The following is a 20,245-nucleotide window of genomic DNA, read 5'->3' on the forward strand; positions in this document are numbered from 1 at the left end:
GGCTCAATCCCACCTGCCCTACTTGCTTCTTCCGGTAGGCTCAGGCAAGTCTGTGCGGGGCAGCATTTTGAAAACTACGACATTTAACGGCAAACACTCTCCCGTGTCCCTACAATGAACGACGGAAGCAAATGCTAAATACGGTGCCCCTAACAGCTGAGAACTGAGAACGGCTAACGCTGGCATCGGGAAGGGGGAGATACACTATTCTCCCTAGTCCTGTGTAGAGTTAGCAAGTTTGATTCTAAAGTGTTGATGTTTTTTAAGCCGTCCTAAGGTACTTTCTGAACCATCGCTAAAAGCCATTATCTTTGAGCTACTCTGGTATTAGGAGGAGTTCACGCACTGTCATTCTCTCCCAAGTCCTGCCCCCATCGCGGGGAGGGTGACCTTCCATTAACCTGGCCTCCGGTCGTGCAGAAGCAGAAGCCCCATTCCCCAGCCTTTCACCGCGCATGTGTGGTGCCCTCAGATGTCTCCGTCCATCTGTCCCGTTGCCCTTTCAGACACAAGACTCCCCAGCCTGGCTCAGAATAAACGCTGTGCCCGCTGCAAAAGCTGGCCCAGCACCTCCCTGAGGAATGAACAGTGACGGAGACAGAGGAAGACACGGGAAGACAGGATCCTACCTTCCTACCTGAGGGCTGCACCTCAGTTCTCTGCTTTCTGGGGCTCCGTTGCTGGAAAAAAAAAATGGAACAGATTGCAGCGAATGGACCCCTCACCCCCACAGGCCACCCGCTGCAGCAGCCGTGCCCAGGCCTGACGCTGGAGGAGTCTGAACCGTGCAGCAAAGAGGGGGCTTGGCAGGATTTTGAGTCAGACAGACTTGCTGGTTATAGGAATTGGGCACATTCCTTAACTTTTCTGAGTCCCTGGGTTATCGAATGCGGATCGTGAGCCTCTGTCATGGGCCTGTGCGCACACGAAGGGGGCTCTATGAAGCACCTGTCTCGTGCCCGACACAAAGCACATGCCCTATAAACAGCGGCCGTCAGGGGTAGCAGCCGGTTTGGTGGAGGTGAGGGGACGGCCCAGAGCAGGGGCCCCGGAGACCGCTCTCCCCGCACAGACACAGGAGCACGTCCGGTTGGCTCTAGGGAGGCCACGGTGTCTGACCACCATCCCTCCCGGAGCCATCCGAGGACCCTCCCCCATTGCTTGTATCCCACCCGGGCCGGTGGTCGTGACCGCTACCATTTGCAGTGATGAGGTTCTCCACCTGCACCTCCTCATCCCCCGGAGCCCTGCAAGAGAAGGAGAAGCTTCCGTCGGCGCTCTGTGGGGCAAACCCGCTGTCCCTGCTGGGGCAGGGCCGTCTGGAGCAGGCCCCTGCGAGTCATTGGAAGGCTGTGGCACTCTCCACCAAGGGGCGCGTGGGGCCGGGGGCGGGGGCGAAGCTGGGATTGAAGGGGTGTCAGGGGAACTCGCAGGCACCCTTCAGTGCCGGCCCCACTGAGCGCTGGGAAGGAGTGGCTTGGGGCCCCCTGGGGGCTGGCATCGTGTCCTGCCAGACTTTGGACTTCTGAGGTCCACTGCTGCCCCTGGTTTTTGCGGTAGACTAATGGGGTATGGGGTGGGGGGAGAGGTGAATGATGGAGCCCGAGCGCCTCCTCAGCCAAAGAGCCCCATGCACAGGTGACGAGCAGGGACAGCGTCGCAGCTCCTGTAGAGACGAGATGGACCTCCCGAGAGGATCCATGCTTTGCCCTCGTGTCTGCCAGAACATGCCTGGCACACACCAGGGGGCCCCGCCCTGTCCCCTCCTAGCGTCACCTCCGATATCCACAGACACGCCATCCTTACCGGGGCTTCTGATTGAAATTGCATTTGCATCTGCGACCTGAAAGGCAAAGAAACCACCCAAGGTCACGCTCCCGGCTCAAGTTCAAGGTCACGCTCCTGGTTTGACCACAGCAAAGCTGCCACAGGGGGCTACATAAAAAGCACAGTTACATGTAGCAATCCTCTGTGGGAGTAGGGTTCTTCTGAGGTCAAGGTTCAACATTCAAATGCCTGGATGATGGCCGTACCACCGTCTGCTTGATCGGGCAAGTGCAGAGGGCTCCGCGCGGCCCGGGCTCTCGTGTGCAGAAAACAAACGCGGGGGCACCTCTCTCACAGCACTCTACGGACAGCTCCTCGCTATCTCCTGTGACTCCCCGACCTCTGCCTACTGGACACAGCACCAGGACAGCCACCCTGCCCTTCCTGATGACCTTGTTTTCATCAAGCATTTATTTTGTTCACTTTTCTTTAATGTTTATCTATTTTTGAGAGAGACAGAGACAGAGCAAGAGCAGGGGAGGAGCAGAGAGAGAGGGAGACACAGAATCGGAAGCAGGCTCCAGGATCTAAGCCATCGCCACAGAGCCCAATGCGGGGCTCTAACTCATAAACAGCAAGATCATGACCTGAGCCGAAGTCGGACGCTTAGCCGACTGAGCCACCCAGGTGCCCCTATTTTGTCCATGCTGCCCTGTTTTACTGAGCACTTACTATGTGCCCCGCACTATGTTAGGTGCTGGAGATAACAGGGAGAACGGGCCATCTCTCTCTCCCCCCGAGAGAGCACGGCCGGGCTCCTACACTGTTCTCCACTCCCCCGGCAGCTGCAGACATCACTCTACAGAGCCAACAGGGAACGAACAAACTTACTCAGGATAAGGAGAATCCCCACGGAGAACAGCACCACAGCAAACACCAGTCCCCCGATCCGCAGAGTCTGGTAGTCTGCCAAAGGAGCAGAGGTGACGAAAGGAAGGGAAGAGCATGGCTTCCCGTCCCTGGGCGGGGCCACACACCCCCCTCCCCCCCCCCCAGGGTTACCATCACCGCTCACCATAATGAAAAGGGTCCTTTTCCTTCTCCTGCTCAGCTGCTGAAAAAATAAACGAGTGCGGGCAAGAGGAAAGACAGCTGCACATCTGGTTCCCTAATACCCCACCAGTGTCACTTCCCACAAAGGGACTCCTGGGAGAGAGAGCCCGTTAAGCAGAGGTGCCCGGGGAAGCACAGAAGGGCCTGCCCACTAAGGCCAGCCCGAGAGCAGAACTGGGTACCACTCAGAGCCCGCGTGCACAGCACATCCACATTTCTTGCCCCTTTGCATTGTTCCATTATCCCCCAAAGGCAGGGTCGGTTAGCCCCCTGTTACAGGTGGGGAAACTGAGACCAAGGAAGAACATGTGACTTGCACAAAGCCAGAATCTAGACACTGATGAGCGGGCCTGGCTCCCAAGGTTCAGGCAAAAAGTCTACAGGGACCTGGAGTGCTTGAGAGCTTGAAAGTAGAGCCTGCTGGACCCTCTGGGGAGAGGTGGGCGGGCTGGAACAGGGTCTGTGAATACATGCTGCCTTCCAGCAGTTTCTCTGCTGACTTCAGCGGGGACAGGGGAGTCACTGATCAGACATGGAGAATCTGAGAGCCCCCCAGCCCTGTGTCCCAAAGGGCCAGGACCTGGAGGGGTACTTACCACTGGCCAGGACGCTGGGAGCCAGCAGGCTGCACAGAAAGATCAGCACCACCTCCATGGCGTCTGGGGACAAAGGAAGGAAGGTGAGTCTCTGCACAGGAGACCCCCACCCCAGCCCTCGGCCGGGTCAGGGGCTGCGTAGGGCTCCCGGCTCTATTCTGAGTACCCTCCACACAGTAAAAGTTCAAGCCACAGAATGGAAGTGGCTGACACTTACTGAGCTCTTACAGAGGGCTCCGCACGCATTAATTTAGTTACTACAACTGCCTACTATGACAAGCAGTGGGCGCAAGGACTGACCCGTTTTGCAGGCGAAGAACCACAGTTTAGAGAAGTTAAATGAGACTCCTGATAGTGAGTGTCAGAGCCCGGGTCCTAACCCCTCCACCACGCTGCCTCTCTGGTGCCGAAGCCGGAAAACCCCAAGGCTTTGGTGATGACCCCAGCTACGCCCTCCTCTCCAGGCCGTCCTTCCGGGACTTCCTGGCCTGGTTCCCCATGGCCAACACCCACGGTCGGAAGTTCGTTCTTCTAGGAGATTAAATGGGGCAGATAATCGAATGCCTCTCTAGCCCAGCCCGCCCGCCAGGTGGGGCGGGAGACTTGCTGTTCACTGGTCTCCGTAGGGTAAACCCTGAAATGCCAACAGCTCTCCCTTAAGTTGCCCCCGACACCCTCACCTCTAAGGTGCCCGAGCCAATTCTTCCTCCAATTTTAGTTCATAATCCTCCAGAAAGGCCGTTTGGTCAAACAAAGGCAACGTGCGGACCGGTTCTGAGTGCCAGCATCCTGACCTTCCCCTTCTGTTCGTGAGCTCATCGAGCCCCTGGACTCTGGGGCCAGGGGCCCCCGGATGGGCCATCCGGATGGAGGCAGCAGGCGGCCAGGGACAGATTTCAGTGGAGTCACACGCAAGTCACTCCTGGGCTTAAGGAAGTATGTTTGGTGAAGAGCCATCAAGGAAAGGCAGAAAGAAACCCACACCAGGAAAGCGCAAGGCTGTCTGTCTTCCTCCAGGGTGTGGGACTGGCAGTGGCCTGACCCCCCCAGACCAGTTTCTAGTGGCCAGGACCATGCTGGCCCTGAGGGATCGCCCCCATTACTTGCCAGTCCCCACGCAAGCATCCTCAGCTGCCCTTCACCTCTCGGCCACCAGGGGTCAGAACAGCTGCATCCAGAGTCGCGCTGAGACCCAGCTGGGGACTTGGGAGAAAGCCGCTCAATGTTCATCAAAAGGCAGTAATTTGCTTCTAATGCCATCTCATCTATTATTTGTAATTTTTTCCAATTTTACATAAGTTTTACATTTTATACGTATAAAAATATATGTATCACGCCCGCATACATAGTAATAAGATGAACACTCATAACTTAAAAACTAGAACTTTACAAGCACCTGCTACATTTACCTACATTTTCCTCCAAATCGTCCCTCTGCCTCACTCCCAGAGGTAAACAGTATCCCGGACAACGTATATCCATACATTTTTTTCATCATTCCCTTGTTCTTCCTCAAAGGATTTTTTCTTAATGAAATATAAAATTCACACATCATGAAACTCATCATTTAAAAATGTACAATTTTCGGGGCACCTGGGTGGCTCAGTCGGCTAAGCGTCTGGCTTCAGCTTAGGTCATGATCTCACGGCTCGTGAGTTCGAGCCCCACATCCTGTCTCCCTCTCTCTCTCTGCCCCTCCCCAGCTCGTGCTTTCTCTCCAAGTAAAAACATCCAAAAAATTTTTTTTAGTAAATACAAAGCACGCAATTCAATGGTTTCGGTATCCGCACAAACCTGTGCCACCATCATCACTAACTCCAGAATATGTTCATCACCGCAAAAAGAAACCCCATACCCACTAGCCATCGGTCCCATTCTGCACCCCGGCCCCCAGCCCCTGACAACCACTGATCTACTCTCTGCATCTGTGGATTCGCTTACTTTAGACACTTCACGTAAAACAATCATACGCTATGTAGCCTTTGGCGTCTGGCTTCTGGGATTTAGCATCACGTTTTCAAGGTTCATCTATGTTGTGGCCCGTGTCAGAACTCCATTCCTTTTTATGGCTGAGTAATATTCCTCTGTATGGCTATCCCTCCCACTCGTCTTCAAAATCTATTCGTCATGCACATATTATCTTAATAAGATGCGGGTCGTGGAGCTTTTTTGAGCTTTGTAATGATCATACTATGTTGTTTGCAGTCTTCTGGGATTGGCTATTTTTGTTCAACATTGTTTCTAAGATTCACCCATTAGGACATGTAACCTTCGGTTCACTTCTTTCCAAAGTTGTGTAGTTTTCCATTGTGCAGCTTAATTACCACGTATTGGTTCACTCTCCTCTCAGTGGAGATCTTTTTGGCTTTTCCCATTTTGTGCGATTATAAATAATGCAGCTGTGAACATTTTTATGCGTGCTGCACAGCGTAAGATGCTTTTTCTTTTTTTTTTATTTCTTTTTTTGCCATCATTTTCACATGGAATACTTTTTACGTCGGAACCCAGTGCAAATACATATTGACGTATACCGGGGATAACAACATCACAAAACAACTCTTAACCTTAAAATGAATGATGCCCTCTGACGGTTTCTGTTCTGATTCCCTTTTTAAAATAAAATGGTTAGACCCACTAACGGGTCATACCGCAGTAGGAAGATGTATATTCTAGAGACAGGCCTAGGAGTGTGGTCACTGGGTTGTATAGTACAAATTGTCAACCTCACAGAATACTTTCGGATTGTTTCCCAAAGCGGTCATCCCCGTTTCGACACCCCACCACACCACCTGCATGACTGTGCCTATCCCTCGGCATCCTTATCCACACTTGACGTGGTCAGCCTGCTTAATTTCCGCCAATGTAGAGGTGTGAAATACGGTCTCAATCTGCTCGCTCATTAAAGGAGTCGGGCTTCTGTTCCTTCATCGGTCACGTGTCTTTCAAGTCTTCTGCTCACTTTGCCAATGGGTTGGGCATTATTAGTATCATTCAGGTGTTATTCTGGATATGAAATCTTTGTCACAAGGTACTGCAAAGGTCTCTTCCCTATTAGCGGCTTTTCATTTTTTTTTTTTTTTTGTAAATTTTTTTTTTCAACGTTTATTTATTTTTGAGACAGAGAGAGACAGAGCATGAACGGGGGAGGGGCAGAGAGAGAGGGAGACACAGAATCGGAAACAGGCTCCAGGCTCTGAGCCATCAGCCCAGAGCCCGACGCGGGGCTCGAACTCACGGACCGCGAGATCGTGACCTGGCTGAAGTCGGACGCTTAACCGACTGCGCCACCCAGGCGCCCCGCGGCTTTTCATTTTTTGTTGTTGTTTTTCAACGAACAGAATTTCTGAACTCTAACGTAACTGGACGCAGTGTTGTTTTTGTGCGTATCTTGTTGACGATACCGTCAGCCTGAGTCAGAAAGAATTTTCTTCTGGACATATTACAGCTCCGTCTTTTACATTTAAATCTTCATGTCACCCAGAGCTGTTGTTCACGTGAGGCGGGAGGCAGGGATCAAATTTTTACTATTCAGGGGTGTATCTGCTACTACAACTTCCCTTTCGATCTAGGGGTCGGTCTGTGTGTCCCTGCATCCGAATCCGTGTCTCCATTGCTACAACTTGACAGCGATCTTCCCGCGTGGTAGGAGAAACTTCTTCTCTCTCCCTCTTCCCCCTCTTCCTTCAGGAATATCTTCCCTCCTCTTTGTCTTTCGCTCTTATATATAAATTTTAGAATCAGCCTGCCAAATTCATCTGAAGCTGTTGGGATTCTCACTGGAATTGAGACAATGGATCTGAATCTTGAGTCTCCTACCCATAAAGGAGTCCTGAGACTCCTATCTTGAGTCTCCTATCCAGTCTGCCTTTGCATTTGTACATCCTTTTCAGCGTCTTATATTGGTTTTATAACTGCTTTCATACAGGTCTTGCACATCTCCCATGAGATTTATCCCTAGGTGCCTTATATTTCTTATTGCCGTTTTAAATGCAATCTCATGTGTGTTTTCTAATTCTCGCTGGTACAGAGAAAGGCAATTGAGCTGTACATACTGATCTTAAATCCAACAATCTCGCTAAACTCTGTTAATATTTCTAATAATTTACTTACAGATTTCCCCTGGGTTTTCTCTGTCGACATATCATCTGCAAATGATACAGTACTGTTTCTTCTTTGCCAATGCTTACACTGTGGGGTTTTATTTCTGGTCTTCTGTACTGCTAGGCCTTAGAGTAAAACGTAGAATAGAGGCAGTAATACAGGACACATACACACACATGCAGTCTTATTACTGGTTTTTATTTTTTACTTGTATTTCATTTGTGTGTGTGTTTATTTTTAATTCTTCCCAGCTTTAGCGTGATGGGAACACGGTACGTACAACACAATGTTACGTGTAACATTGTGTACGTTTAAGGTATGATGATTTGATGCATGTTTATGCTGCCACGTATTGCCACAATAAGGTCAGTTAATACCTCCATCACCTCACATAATTATCTTTTGTGTGCATGGTGAGGAATGATACAGAAAAAATGGCATATATATATATATATATATATGTACATATATATATATATAATGAAATATCATTCATTCAACCATAAAAAGAAGGGAAATACTGATTTTAAATAGATTTCTTCTAATGTTTTGTAAGTGCCCCTGTAATCCTGGTTTTCCAAGATGTTTCTGTTTTACATTAATTGTGAATGAATGTTCTGGATCTATAGCTTTTAACCTTTAATCCATCAACGAAGTAAATTATGTGCATGGGTTATCTAATGTCAAACCATCCTTACACTACTGGGATAAAACCAATGTATTATTGTCTTCCTAATAAATTGTTGGATTTGGTTTGTTGCTGTCTTGTTGAGGTTTTTGCATTTATGTGCGTAAGATTGGGCCGTAATTTCTATTTTATTGTGTTGACCTTGCCCAGTTTGGGTATCATGATAGTCCTGGCCTCACAGAACAAGTATTTCCTCTCTTGCTATTCCCTGGAAGAGTTTGCAGAAGACAGAAATAATCTGCTCTGTGAACACCTGGTAGAATTGTATGACTTAGTCTTCTCTTTGTGGGAGGATTTTCAATTGCCTTTTCAATTCATTAATGGCCATGGCACTCTTCAGATTTCTCTTCCTCTGGAACATATTCAGTGAGTATAATTTTTTATAGCAATTTGCCCTTTTCTGCTTTCAAATTTATTATCAGAAAGTTGCTTATAGCATTTTATACTTACCCTTAGAAATCACTAACTTCTGTTGGATCTGTAGTTATGTCTTTTTCTACATTCCTAACGTTGTTATTTGTGACGACTTTTTTTTTTTCATCAGCTCCACCAGATGTTCACTCATTGTATGTCTTTTCAAGAACCTGCTCTTGGTTTTGCTGATCCTTTTTACTGTGTTTTAAATTATCCTTCATTCTGCCTTTACATGTTCTTTGGGTTCATTCTATTATTCTTTCTTTATATTTATCTTCTTATGTTGGATACCTGGTTCATTAATATTTAGCTTTTCTTGTTTTCTTTTTTTTTTTAATTTTTTTTTAACGTTTATTTTTGAGACAGAGAGAGACAGAGCATGAACGGGGGAGGGGCAGAGAGAGAGAGGGAGACACAGAATCGGAAGCAGGCTCCAGGCTCTGAGCCATCAGCCCAGAGCCCGACGCGGGGCTCGAACTCACCGACCTCGAGATCGTGACCTGAGCTGAAGTCAGACGCTTAAACGACTGAGCCACCCAGGCGCCCCCTTTTCTTGTTTTCTTTTTTTTTTTTTTTTCAACGTTTATTTATTTTTGGGACAGAGAGAGACAGAGCATGAACGGGGGAGGGACAGAGAGAGAGGGAGACACAGAATCGGAAACAGGCTCCAGGCTCTGAGCCATCAGCCCAGAGCCTGACGCGGGGCTCGAACTCCCGGACCGCGAGATCGTGACCTGGCTGAAGTCGGACGCCTAACCGACTGCGCCACCCAGGCGCCCCCTTTTCTTGTTTTCTAATATCAGCATCTAAGACTGTAATCCTCCAAGTGCTACATTTACCCCAACACATGAACTCTGAAATGTGGCTTACGCCTTATTGTTAAGTTCTTAGTACTTTAAATTTGCACTGTAACCTCTTATTTGACCCAAGTGTTATAAAGCGGTGTGTATGTTAAATGTCCAAAAGTATAGTGATTTTAAATTACTTTCATAATTGACTGCTAACTGAAATGCACCGTGGTCAGAGAATGTGGTCTGAGGATACAGATGCCTCAAAATGTATTGACCTAATATATGGTTAGTTATTCTAAAAATTATATTCCATTTATTAGAAGACCGCGAATTCCTTCATTGTTGGGAAGAAAGTTTTATGTGCCTATCAAATTAAGACTATTAAACTGTGTTGTTTAAATTCCTACACACTTTATTTTTTTTTGACTGGCCTCTCAACAATGGAAATAGGTGCTTTAAAAGATACCTCTAGGAGGAAGGATTTATATATTTATCCCTGTGTTTCTTATAATATTTAACAGAAAAATTAAAATTGCTATATTGTCCTATGGGTTGGATTAAATTCTATTTCACTTTCCACCTTCTTGTGTCCTTATGTGTTGTACGTATAGTTTATCATCTTGTAAATGGCAAAGACCTAGATTTAAAAAAAAATGTTTTTCTTAATTCCACCTGATAATTTTCTATTAACTATCAAGTTTAGCCCATTTAATTTTATTGTGACTATTGACATATTTGGTCTGATTTGTTTCTCTTTTGACCTTTTTTTTTTTTTTTTTAGATTTTTTTTTTCTTATTCACTTTCTCCCTCTACTGGTTAAGAAATTATACACGCTATTTCTAGTCCTTTAGTGGTTACCTTTGGAATTTTACCATGTGTGTTGGCTACAGACTGAATGTTTGTGTCCCCCAAACTCATATATTGAAACCTAATTCTCAATGGGATGTATGTAGAGATGGGCCTTTGGGAGGTGATTAGGTCATGAGGGGGAGTCCTCATGAATACCATTAGAGTCCTTACAAAAAAGAGCTCTCTCACCTCTCCCCCCAAGTGAGGCCTCAGTGGGAAGATGGCCATCTGTAAACCTGCTTTGCCAGCACCTTGACCATGGACTTCAGCCTCTAGAACTGTGAGAAATAAATTTCTGTTGTTTGTAAGTCCCCCAGTCTAAGGTACTCTGCTGTAGCAGCCTGAGCAGACAAAGACAGTCTTTGATTTAACAAAGTCTAAAGTTAAAACGTATCATAGTTACTGGGTATAACACCCTTCCTGAAAAAGACAAAAACACAAATCACCTCCCTCCTAATACGTGTGCTATTGCACAAAATTTCAGTTCCGTTTTCAATTCTATGACATAGATATTACAATGTATATTGCATAGAAACATGTTTGTTTAGATTCACTCGCATGTGTGGTAGCCGGCCTTCAAGACGGTCCCCACTACCCCCTGGTATTGCATCCTTGTACAGTCCCTTTCCACACTGCACCATCTGTGCGACCAATAACATACAGCAGAATTGATATGTCACTTCCAACAAACAATAGATTATAAAAGGCACTATGGCTTTCTTTTCTTGCTTGTGCTTGCTCCCTTGCTCTCTCCCTCTCTCCAACTGCTTGCTTTTAGGGGAAAAGGCATCTGCCGTGTCTTAAGGCTCCTCCAGCATCCCTGCCGAGAGGCCCATGTGGCAGAGAACTGAGGACCTCGGTTCAGAAGCCCGCCAGGAAGGAGACCTGCCATAAACCACGTAAGTGAGCCTGGGGGCAGATCCTCCGGCTTCCACACGATCCCCACCCCTGGCTGACAGCCTGACTGCAGCCTCGTTAGTGACTCGGAGCTGAACCACGCAGCTCAGCTGCTCCCTCGCTCCTGACCTCGGGAACTGTTTGAGAGAACTAATGCTGTGGTTTGAGGCTCATTTGTTATGCGGCAGGAGATAACCGATACGTTGTATTTACTAACTGATTTCTTCATGATTCTTTCTGCTGAACCTCAGCCATGCATCAAGACCTTTTCTTCACTCCTGAAGAACATCTTTTCACAATTTTCTTTAACAAAGATCTATTACTTACAAACTCAGGTTTTGTTTACTGAAAATGTTTTCATTTCACCCTTCCGGTGGACAAACTCTTAGGGGAATCCCAGGAATTCTGACCTCCTAATATTCCGGCCTTGGTGTGATGCCCTCCCCCTGAATGGGGACCGCTGCTGGGACTGGCTGCTAGCCAGGAGAGGGGCTGTTTTTTGGGGTTTTTTTTTTTAATGTTTAATTTTTAGAGAAAGAGAGAGGGACAGAGTACGAGCAGGGGAGGGGCAGAGAGAGAGGGAGACACAGAATCTGAAGCAGCCTCCAGGCTCTGAACTGTCAGCACAGAGCCTGAGGCAGGGCTGGAACCCACGGACTGCGAGATCACGACCTGAGCGGAAGTTGGACGCTTAACCGACTGAGCCACCCAGGTGCCCCCTTTTTTAATTAATTTTTTCAATAGGAGAGGGATTTTTGGCAACAGGGTCCCTCCTAGGAGCAGGAAAGACACACGTTAAGGGTTCCAGGGAAGCAGTTACTGCCATGCCTTCCCCTCAACTCCCCCCAGATCCCTTTCACAGCTGCTGAGGTTCAAGTCCATCCTACAAACACACACTGAATTCTAGAAAGAGCCACACTCTTCTGGGCTCTGCAAGGGATACGTGGGTAAACAAGATACAGCTTCAGCTTCCAAGGACTGGCAGGGTTTGGAAGCAAAGGGCTCGAGTACATCAGCAAGTACGAAGAGAGCTTCAGGAGACGTAGAGACTACAAAGGAGGGTCCATCGGGGCAGGGAAAGGGGGAGCAGGGATTACAACACGGAACCTGGGACGTTCCCATGGAGGAGCTGACATTTCAGCTGGACCTCGGAAGGAGGATGGGATTCTGATGGACAGGGGCAAGAAGAGAGAAAAGCCAGGGCTCCCTGGCAGAGGAAATGACATGAGCCAAGGCAGTGAGAAGGAGAAATGGGAGGCAGGGATAACAAACAGTACTCAGTTCAAGTTCAGTTCGAGTTGAGCCTCGAGGCACTCCTTGGATGATGGCTGCCTGAAGTGGCCACCTCACCTCAGAAGGATTCTGAATGAGGTCCATCAGGAGAGGGGGCCTGGCCCCATTGGTAATGTCTGCACAGCACTGGAGGGTCCGGGACATCAATCTGCCAAGTATTGGCCATTTCTAGAGCAAGATACCCTCCAAACAGTGAACGATCCTGTTGAGCGAGGCATGAGGGGTGGGTGGTGAGAATTCTGATAAGTCAGATTGTGGAGGCTCTCGAATGCCAAGCCGAAGAGTAAAGACTCGTCTTTGTGTTCCGGAGAAAACACTTCTGATCAAGTTACAGTGTGCTGAAAGAAATACTGTTACGGATTTGGAAAGTGACCAACTCCCTGTTCCTCCAACCTGCTGCCCAGGCCTGGCCTCCACCAGCCACACCTCAGCACAGGCCTCCTCGGGGTGACTCTCGGCCCCTGCGCCCACTTCGTAAAGTCTCGTCGGTACCGTTGGCATTGCCCCTGAGTCAAGTGGCCAAACACACACACAGAGCCTCTGCAAAGACACACAATGCCCTTCTCTCACTGCCGCACCAAGAAACCCCAGAGGGGCCTCCCCTCCCTCCCACACAACCGCCCCTGTGCGAGCCACGCCCTCCCAGTTACCACACATTCATCTCTCCCAGGAGGGAAGCAGGGCCCTCTGGGGCTGGCTAAGGGTGGGTGCGGGAGGGGCAGAGAAAGAGGCAATAGAAGTGAGAAGTCTCATTTCCGGGCCACAGAGTCTAAGGAGTAGATGGAAGAAAGGAGGGAGGGATCTCTGGAAGAGGGAGAAGCAAGGCTGAGTTGGGCAGAGCTGGGAGAAAGGGTTCAGGAAACCACATTAGCCTCCAGGTGTGCGTGAAGCCCCGGAACCCTGTCTGGGGGGAGCCTGAGGACCTGGCTCTCAGGGACAGGGTCCCAGGACAGTGGGGGGAGGGGGCGGAGTCCTGGCCCCCTTACTCTGCTGCTCCCCAGCTCTGAAATTCTACACCATCTAGACAACCCTTCCCAGCGGGGGGGAAAATAGGACCAGCCACGTTTTGCTTCCTCCGTGGCCCGTGGCATCTTATGAGAAAGACTTTAGGTTTCCCCTGGTGGTTCTTCTCCTCCTTTCCACGTTCACAGTTACCTCTATGTGGGTAAACAGCTGACATTTCAGGTGACAGCAACCCTTCCACGTTAATTTCGCTCCCCAATCTTCCTGCCTTTTGCACAGTTGCTTTCTGCATGTGCGGGAGAAAGCAATCAGAAGAGTTTCTCCGGCGATTATCTTTCCATTCTGAGTCACATAATTTCACATAATTGCTGGGTAAAAGCTGCTCAGAAAAAGAAGCCACTAGTTGATGATATAGCAACATATGCTCTATTATTTTTGATTCCATGCAGCAGTGAGGTAGATCAGAATACCCAGTTCTATTGTGAAAATAACTCCGAAACAACCTCCCTCTAAAGCGCACAGCCTCCAAATTACAGTGGAACTTGATCATCTCACGCTCATGCCTCTCTCCCTCCGCCCCTAAAGCCTCGAGCCCTGTCCAGTGCATCTGGCCTGCCTGTCTTTCTTCAGGCTCAGCCCATCAGAAACATGCCCAGAGGGATCACTGACGCCTGAGTCCTGGCAGGATCCCCAAAGAAACATGGGCCCCACCCCCCACTCCAGACAGGACATGCTGGATGGGACCCGTTTATGGGGCCACAGAATGCCTGGGCCCCATTGTTTAGGCTGACTGGTCACCCTCGACTGTGTAATCAGATGCCAGGGGACGCGACTTAGCCTGTGATGTATCCAGATCTCTGCAACAAAGAAGCCCGTTAAGAGAAGATTCCACTGTGTATAAATAGGACAAAGCCAAGATGTGAGGTTTACCAGATGGAGCTGGAATCACAGCATGCCAGGGTCAGAATGATTGAGATAAAAGCTCTTACTTCTCATTTGAGGAGACCGAGGCCCCAGCAGAGCAGTGATGCGGCCAATTCGCACAGCCAGCCAGGGCACAGAACTGTCTGCGGCTCCCGTCTGAGGCTCTGGTGGGCTCAGACAGGGAGACGGGCAGGCCAGGCCTGCAGGACAGGAGGCCACAAAGGCAGCCGGGAAGGAGATAGGAATGGGGTTGCACCAGAGCAATGAGAGGGGGTGGGAGGGAAGCACCTGACAGGCTCCTCAGCTCTCCATTAGAAGACCACCTTTGACTGAGGGCATTCAGGGGGGCAGCGCTGGCTTCTGGAAGGCGAGAAAGAGTATCACGTCCAGAAAGACTTTCAGGAGGCTTGGAGCCCCACTCTTAGTCTCTCAACAGGGGGGCAAAAGACAGGAAGGCAAGAAAAGAAAAATTAACAGTCCTTTCCAATTATCCCGGCCATGCCGTGTGGCTGATTTTGGTGCGGGTGGCTATTACCTATAGCCTAGATCTGGACAGCCTGAGGCTCGGCGAAGGACCAAAAAGAGAAAAGGCCCAGGACTAAAAAACGTCAAAGACAAATTGGTCTGATTTACTGACAGAGAGGTGGGTTCTTCAAGTTCCTAAGACGTTGGTAAGTCTGACTGTTTGTCAGGAAAACAGGACCAGACTGTCTGATCTATTTGTGTCAAGATCGTATTACAGACGGGGCACTGGCCCCAGCAGCCTTTTCGGGCCTCCTTCGCCTGGGATTCTGTGAAAGGGTCGCGTGTGCACCTCATGAGTGGTACCAATAGTTCCGATGGCACGTGCTAATGGATGGGGCTCGGGGAAGTGGCCAGCACAAGCCAGCAGATAAAGCCCACACCCGTGCTGTACCTTGATGAGAACGTAGGTGTGGTAACGCCTCCGTGCCGGAAAGACTGGAATGTTCTTGATCCTCTCGGGCACCCCTTCCACCACTGAGGTCTCCCTGCTTCCCCATCCCCGCAGGGACAGCCAGGCATTCAGACACCCCCCCACCTCCTTTCACACACAGAGACCCCGTCCTCCCTGCACCGCTCCTCACCTTTCTGCTTCCCACCCCGGATGCTTTGGCCTAAAGCTCTCTCGGGCTTTTATGTGCCAGAATAAAGAGAAAGCAAAGAACAAAAGGATAGTCATCATCTACTTGACAGCTGTGTCTGGAAGAGCTCAAGGGGGCACTTTTCCAGGCTCCGTCCTGCTGAGCCCAGAACTCCCTTGGCTCCTTCTCTGCCACGCGGCTGTTTGCAGGATGGGGAGGGCGGAGGGTGGGGGTGGGGGGGGGCTGGGTTTGCTCCTCATCTCATGTTCCACGTGACCAGTGAACCTGGAAACGGCCAGGACCACACTGTGGCCCCAAACCGCTACACTCCGGCCTTGAAGCTCCCCAACCACAGGACCCGGGGCCCCTCCCCCAAGCTTCATCATGTGTAAAATACAGGTTGGATTCCTGATCATCTTGGGCCCTCTTCGGGGAAGCTGCTCAAAATCCCCCTTCCTCATATAGCCACGTGACATTGCTGCGGCCTCCCTACCCGTAGACGCCTCTGGGCAATGTGCAGCCCATCCCCCACCCCAGGCCAGGGCGCCTCCGCCTCAGGTTCAGGTTCACGCCCACGAGCCAAGGGCACAGAACGCGGACCTCCTGAAGAGGGACGTTCAGGCCCGGGGTTCTCCCCGCAGCTCACACATGGCCCAGTCCCCACTCACATCACACACCTTTCGGGGCACAGTCTTGACGGGAGCGTGAAAAGGAAGGCGGAGGAAAGACAGGGGAGTTTTCGAGGCGGTAGGAAACAGTGAGCTCGGTGGTAGGAATAAAGAAGCAAGGTGCCGGCAATGGGGGGTTGGGGGCTGGGGACAGAGGCCTGCCGGCAACATAGGAGTCCTTCTGTGAACCCCATGGAAGGCAGTGTGAGGAATGGAAAAGTCTGAGGTGGAAAGCCCATATCCGAAGCCCAGTCTTGGGGCCTGGAGTGGCATAAGAGGTGATAACAATAATCATGATGAGTAGCCTAGGAAGTATATATTACCATCAAACCCATTTTAGAGGCAAAGAAACTAAGGTGGAGAAAGAGAGGTCCCCTGGCAGGTGAGAGCTGGATTCTAGGCTTCAACCCAGCTTTGTGGGCTTCCTGCTGGGAGCCCAGAACTCATCCCAGGGGAGGGCCACCTATACTGAGGCTCCCTGGAGGCAGGGGAGGGGCGGGGGGGCACCTCCCCAGGCAGCTGCCACTCTGTTCTTGCTCCTCCCCAGCTCTTGGGCTGAGCTCTGCACGGGGGCCACAACAGAGGGCGCTCCTGTCTCAGGGTGAGCCTTTACCAACCAAGCTCCCCGGCGTCTCTAGCTTCATGCATATTCATACAGTGAACACACAGTGCCTGCCAGCTCACCCCGGAGGGAGAATTTATATTCCCTTGTTGGACAGAAAGCTGTTTACTCAGGAGGGTGATTTTTTTTTTTTTTAACAGATTACAGAATTGCACAGCTGATGAGGCTGCATTTGTGCCACACCAAGTACTGTTCTCAGTGGTTTAAATATACTAACTCATTTAATCCTTACAGCGGCTCTAGGGAGTGGCTCTGATTTGGATCATCCCCATTAGACAGATGGAGAAACTGAGGCCAGGGAAGTTAAGTAACTTGCCCAAAGTCCCAGAGCTAGAAAGTAGCAGAGCCTGGATTGGAACCCAAGTAACGTGGCTCCAGAGTCCTCGCCTTGAGCCACTCTACTCACCTGCCATTCTGCCTCTCAGTGGTTTTGTGGCCTTGAACAAGCTGCTCTACCTCTTGGAGGCTTTGCTTCTGAAACGTAGCACAAGGGTAACGACATGTATCTCAGGAGCCATGAGGATGAGAAGAAATCACTTTTGTGTGTCGACAAGTACACTGGTCGGCCCACGCCCTCCTTCCCTTCTGAGAAGGGGATCTCCTTTCGGTGGGGAGAGGGCGCCTCCCCCACCCCAACCCTACAGGTCTCCTGGCTAAAAGGAGCGGGTCTGAGACGTCAGTGGTCCCCCAGGGACTGTCACTTGGTGGAAACAAAGGGAGGAAGGGTCAAAGCAGCCAAGCTGTGAAGTTGGGGGCGCGGGGGGCGGAAGCCTGTAGGGGAGTCAGTTCACCTACGGGAACAGAGGAGCAGGGAGAAGGGAGAGGGAGCAGGTCAGGGCTGGGTGTGCTCCAGCCCCCCCAGCTCCCACACCAGTGCTGTGCATCCTGCGGTTTGGCCCTGAACGGGGTACCTGCCTTGTCTAACCAAGCTGGAGTTGGCCTTCCGTTGTTTGCACTGGAAAGAGCTGTCAGGTCAGAGTCGAGTTCCAGGCCGGGCGAATAGAGACTGCTCTTTAAGCATCAGCGGCTGATAGTATGACTACTGTCACTCCCCAACTCCTTCCTCAGCTTCCCCTCCATTTTCTTCTACCTTCTCGTGGGAAATGGGGAAGAGAAAGAGAGAACGGAGCCAGGGAAAGGGCCCTGGTCCCTTCCTCTCACTTCCCTCCCTCCCTCCTCTAGCCACCCTCCAATCTCTGAGGGCTCCGGTGTCCTCCTGACTGGTGGGAAAGGGCGCTCGGCCCTCAGAAGACACAGGCAGGCAGAGCGAGGGCCTGGGGAGGCCCCCCAGAGCCACTGCTTTCTCTTGCCCCCAAGAAAAACTGCCAGTGTCATCCAGGGCCACAGACAGGCGGCATGGGGGAGAGCGGGTCTCACCGGGGCAGCCGGAGCTGATGACACGTCAGCCACCACAGGGCAGCCCCAACCCAGAGACACAGCAGCAAAGAGAAACAGAGGGCCCAAGGTGGCAGAAGAGGAAGGAAATCCCAGAGGAAGAGAAACTGAACAGGGGAGGCACCCAAAGGGAAGCCCGAGACGAGGCTGACAAAGGAAAGACCCGATGAACCAACCAAGCGAGGTTGGCCAAGGGCAGAGTCCCGGCAGAGATCGAACGTGAGGAAGAGAGATGGAGAGACACAGGTGGCAAAGCAGAAAGGCCAGGACTGCTGTGAGACGAGACAGTCTGCTCTGAAGAAACACCAAACAAGCCTTCGTGCCACCGTCCTCCCTGCGAGGCCCTCTCTGGGCCTCCACCCTACCCCTGCATGCCCTAGGCCGGGTGCTGAGACTCACAGGCAGGGCCATGCACACTCATGCCTCGGGCAGCCCTAATCCCCCTGCCTCTTGGGTTGAAGGGGCGTTGGGACAAGGTACACCAGGACAGAGACTCTTCCACCCTGGACCTCCGAGTGCACCTGCCGCTGCTGTCAAAGAAACGGGGAGCACCCTTCCTGCTCCCGATCCCCGCCCACGGGGGGCTGAAGGGGCCGAGGGTGGCGATGGCGATGTTGATAACATCATTTGCAAGACAGCCTACTTACCAGACGACTTCACAAGCACCAGCTCAAAGGAGTATCACAACCACGTGTGACGTTGGGGAATCGGCCATTTTACGGCCCAGAGGAGGTGAGGCCCGCCGTGACTCGCCCACGGCCCCGCGGCAAACGGTATCGGCTCCTGAGTCTCTGGGGGGCCGAATGCTGACGGTGCCCTTCCAACTCTTGCTGCCTCCCTGGCCAGTGTGGCAATGCCTGGGGACTAAGGGAGATGAAAATACTGACCCTGACCCCACGCCCCAGCTGGGCTCGTTTGATGGGCGTGCTCTCCCCCCGGGCCAGAGGGGAAACACGGGTAAGAATAACGCAAATTAAGTTAGATAGCTGTGTTTAACTTCCGCACGCACGCATCATGTCACTTTCATCCCTCACAGCGGCCGGCTCAACTCTGCACTGTCCACTATGACCGATGTCAGGGGAGGGCTGGGACCCCGGAGCCCCTGGGAGGAGAGGGGAGGCCTGGTCTGTCGGCCATCGCCGAACCCCAGCTCACAGTTCTGCCCCTTCACCCCCAGCTGACGCACCCTCGTGTCCCTCCTCAGCCCCCACCGCCCACAGCAGCTGCCGGGTACCCTGACGCTCTCTGGCCCGCGAACATCAGCGCCTTCATGCCGCGGCCGGACAGTGTCCCACACGACCCGCAGGTGATCCCGTCCATCGGAGCTCGGGGAAGCCAACAGAACTACCAGCCCAGCCCCCAGCAGCCTTTCAGAGCAGGCTGCCAAGCTGCAGATCCCCCCCCCCCTCCTTTTTTTTCTAGAATGGCTCAGAATTAGATCAGGGTATAGAACTGAACGAAAGACCACCCCTCCTCAAAAACAGATCCACATCCACAACACTGTCCCACGGGAAGATGCTTTAGCTTCACCAAATGCTTCTTTTCAAATACTATCCGATCCTAACGGTCGCGTATATTTCAGCCTGCATTCTTAGATCAGATTGCTTTCCAGACCGCTGAGATCGGCCTGCATTTAGGCGGAGCAAAGAAAAGTAAGGTTGGGACAGGGTGTAACTCGGGAGAGAATGGCACTATTCTCCTTCCGGGAATCAAATTAATACGGCTTTACTGATGGCCTGCTTTTGCCTGGGCAACTTAGTCATCACCGAGGGTACGACACACACGATCACTGCCTCCAGGAGCTTACAGTCTAACAGAATTCACAGGGTCCCCCCTGCCCCCCAGCCTCCACACTGCTGTCGGACCTGACAGCTCTTTCCAGGGCAAACAACATGGTCCCAGCCATGCTCACTCCTGCAATATCTCTACGGTCTGGCCTTCTCTCTCCGCGCCCCCTCTCCAAATCAATAAACTTGAAAAAAAAAATACAATTTATATAAATAAATAAATAATAGAAACTTTTTGGGGAGCCTGGGTGGCTCAGTCAATTGAGTGTCTGA

At 51.0% G+C, this 20,245-nt stretch overlaps 1 protein-coding gene and 1 long non-coding RNA gene across 7 annotated transcripts in view; one reads left to right on the forward strand and one right to left on the reverse strand.

Annotated features, from left to right (window-relative positions):
* Positions 1 to 20,245, reverse strand: part of FXYD6 (FXYD domain containing ion transport regulator 6) — a 31,483-nt gene that overhangs the window by 1,972 nt on the left and 9,266 nt on the right. For 2 of the 6 annotated variants that reach the window (XM_045482972.1, XM_045482968.1), the window contains exons 2-7: positions 3,477 to 3,539; positions 2,843 to 2,881; positions 2,659 to 2,733; positions 1,807 to 1,843; positions 1,198 to 1,247; positions 638 to 680 (exon numbers count right to left, since the gene is read on the reverse strand). In XM_045482972.1, the coding sequence (XP_045338928.1) occupies positions 652 to 680; positions 1,198 to 1,247; positions 1,807 to 1,843; positions 2,659 to 2,733; positions 2,843 to 2,881; positions 3,477 to 3,534 (288 nt within the window). In that variant the 5' untranslated portion in view covers positions 3,535 to 3,539 and the 3' untranslated portion in view covers positions 638 to 651. Of the gene's footprint in view, positions 1 to 629; positions 681 to 1,197; positions 1,248 to 1,806; positions 1,844 to 2,658; positions 2,734 to 2,842; positions 2,882 to 3,476; positions 3,540 to 18,832; positions 19,030 to 20,245 lie in introns of those variants that run through there. The other 4 variants (XM_045482969.1, XM_045482967.1, XM_045482971.1 and 1 more) reach the window with 4 other exon arrangements.
* Positions 18,225 to 20,197, forward strand: LOC123600723. The gene is made up of 2 exons (XR_006713774.1): positions 18,225 to 18,917; positions 19,363 to 20,197. It is a non-coding gene; the product is annotated as an uncharacterized LOC123600723 (long non-coding RNA).

The sequence above is a fragment of the Leopardus geoffroyi genome, chromosome D1, assembly GCF_018350155.1.
Source record: "Leopardus geoffroyi isolate Oge1 chromosome D1, O.geoffroyi_Oge1_pat1.0, whole genome shotgun sequence".
Taxonomy (NCBI): domain Eukaryota; kingdom Metazoa; phylum Chordata; class Mammalia; order Carnivora; family Felidae; genus Leopardus; species Leopardus geoffroyi.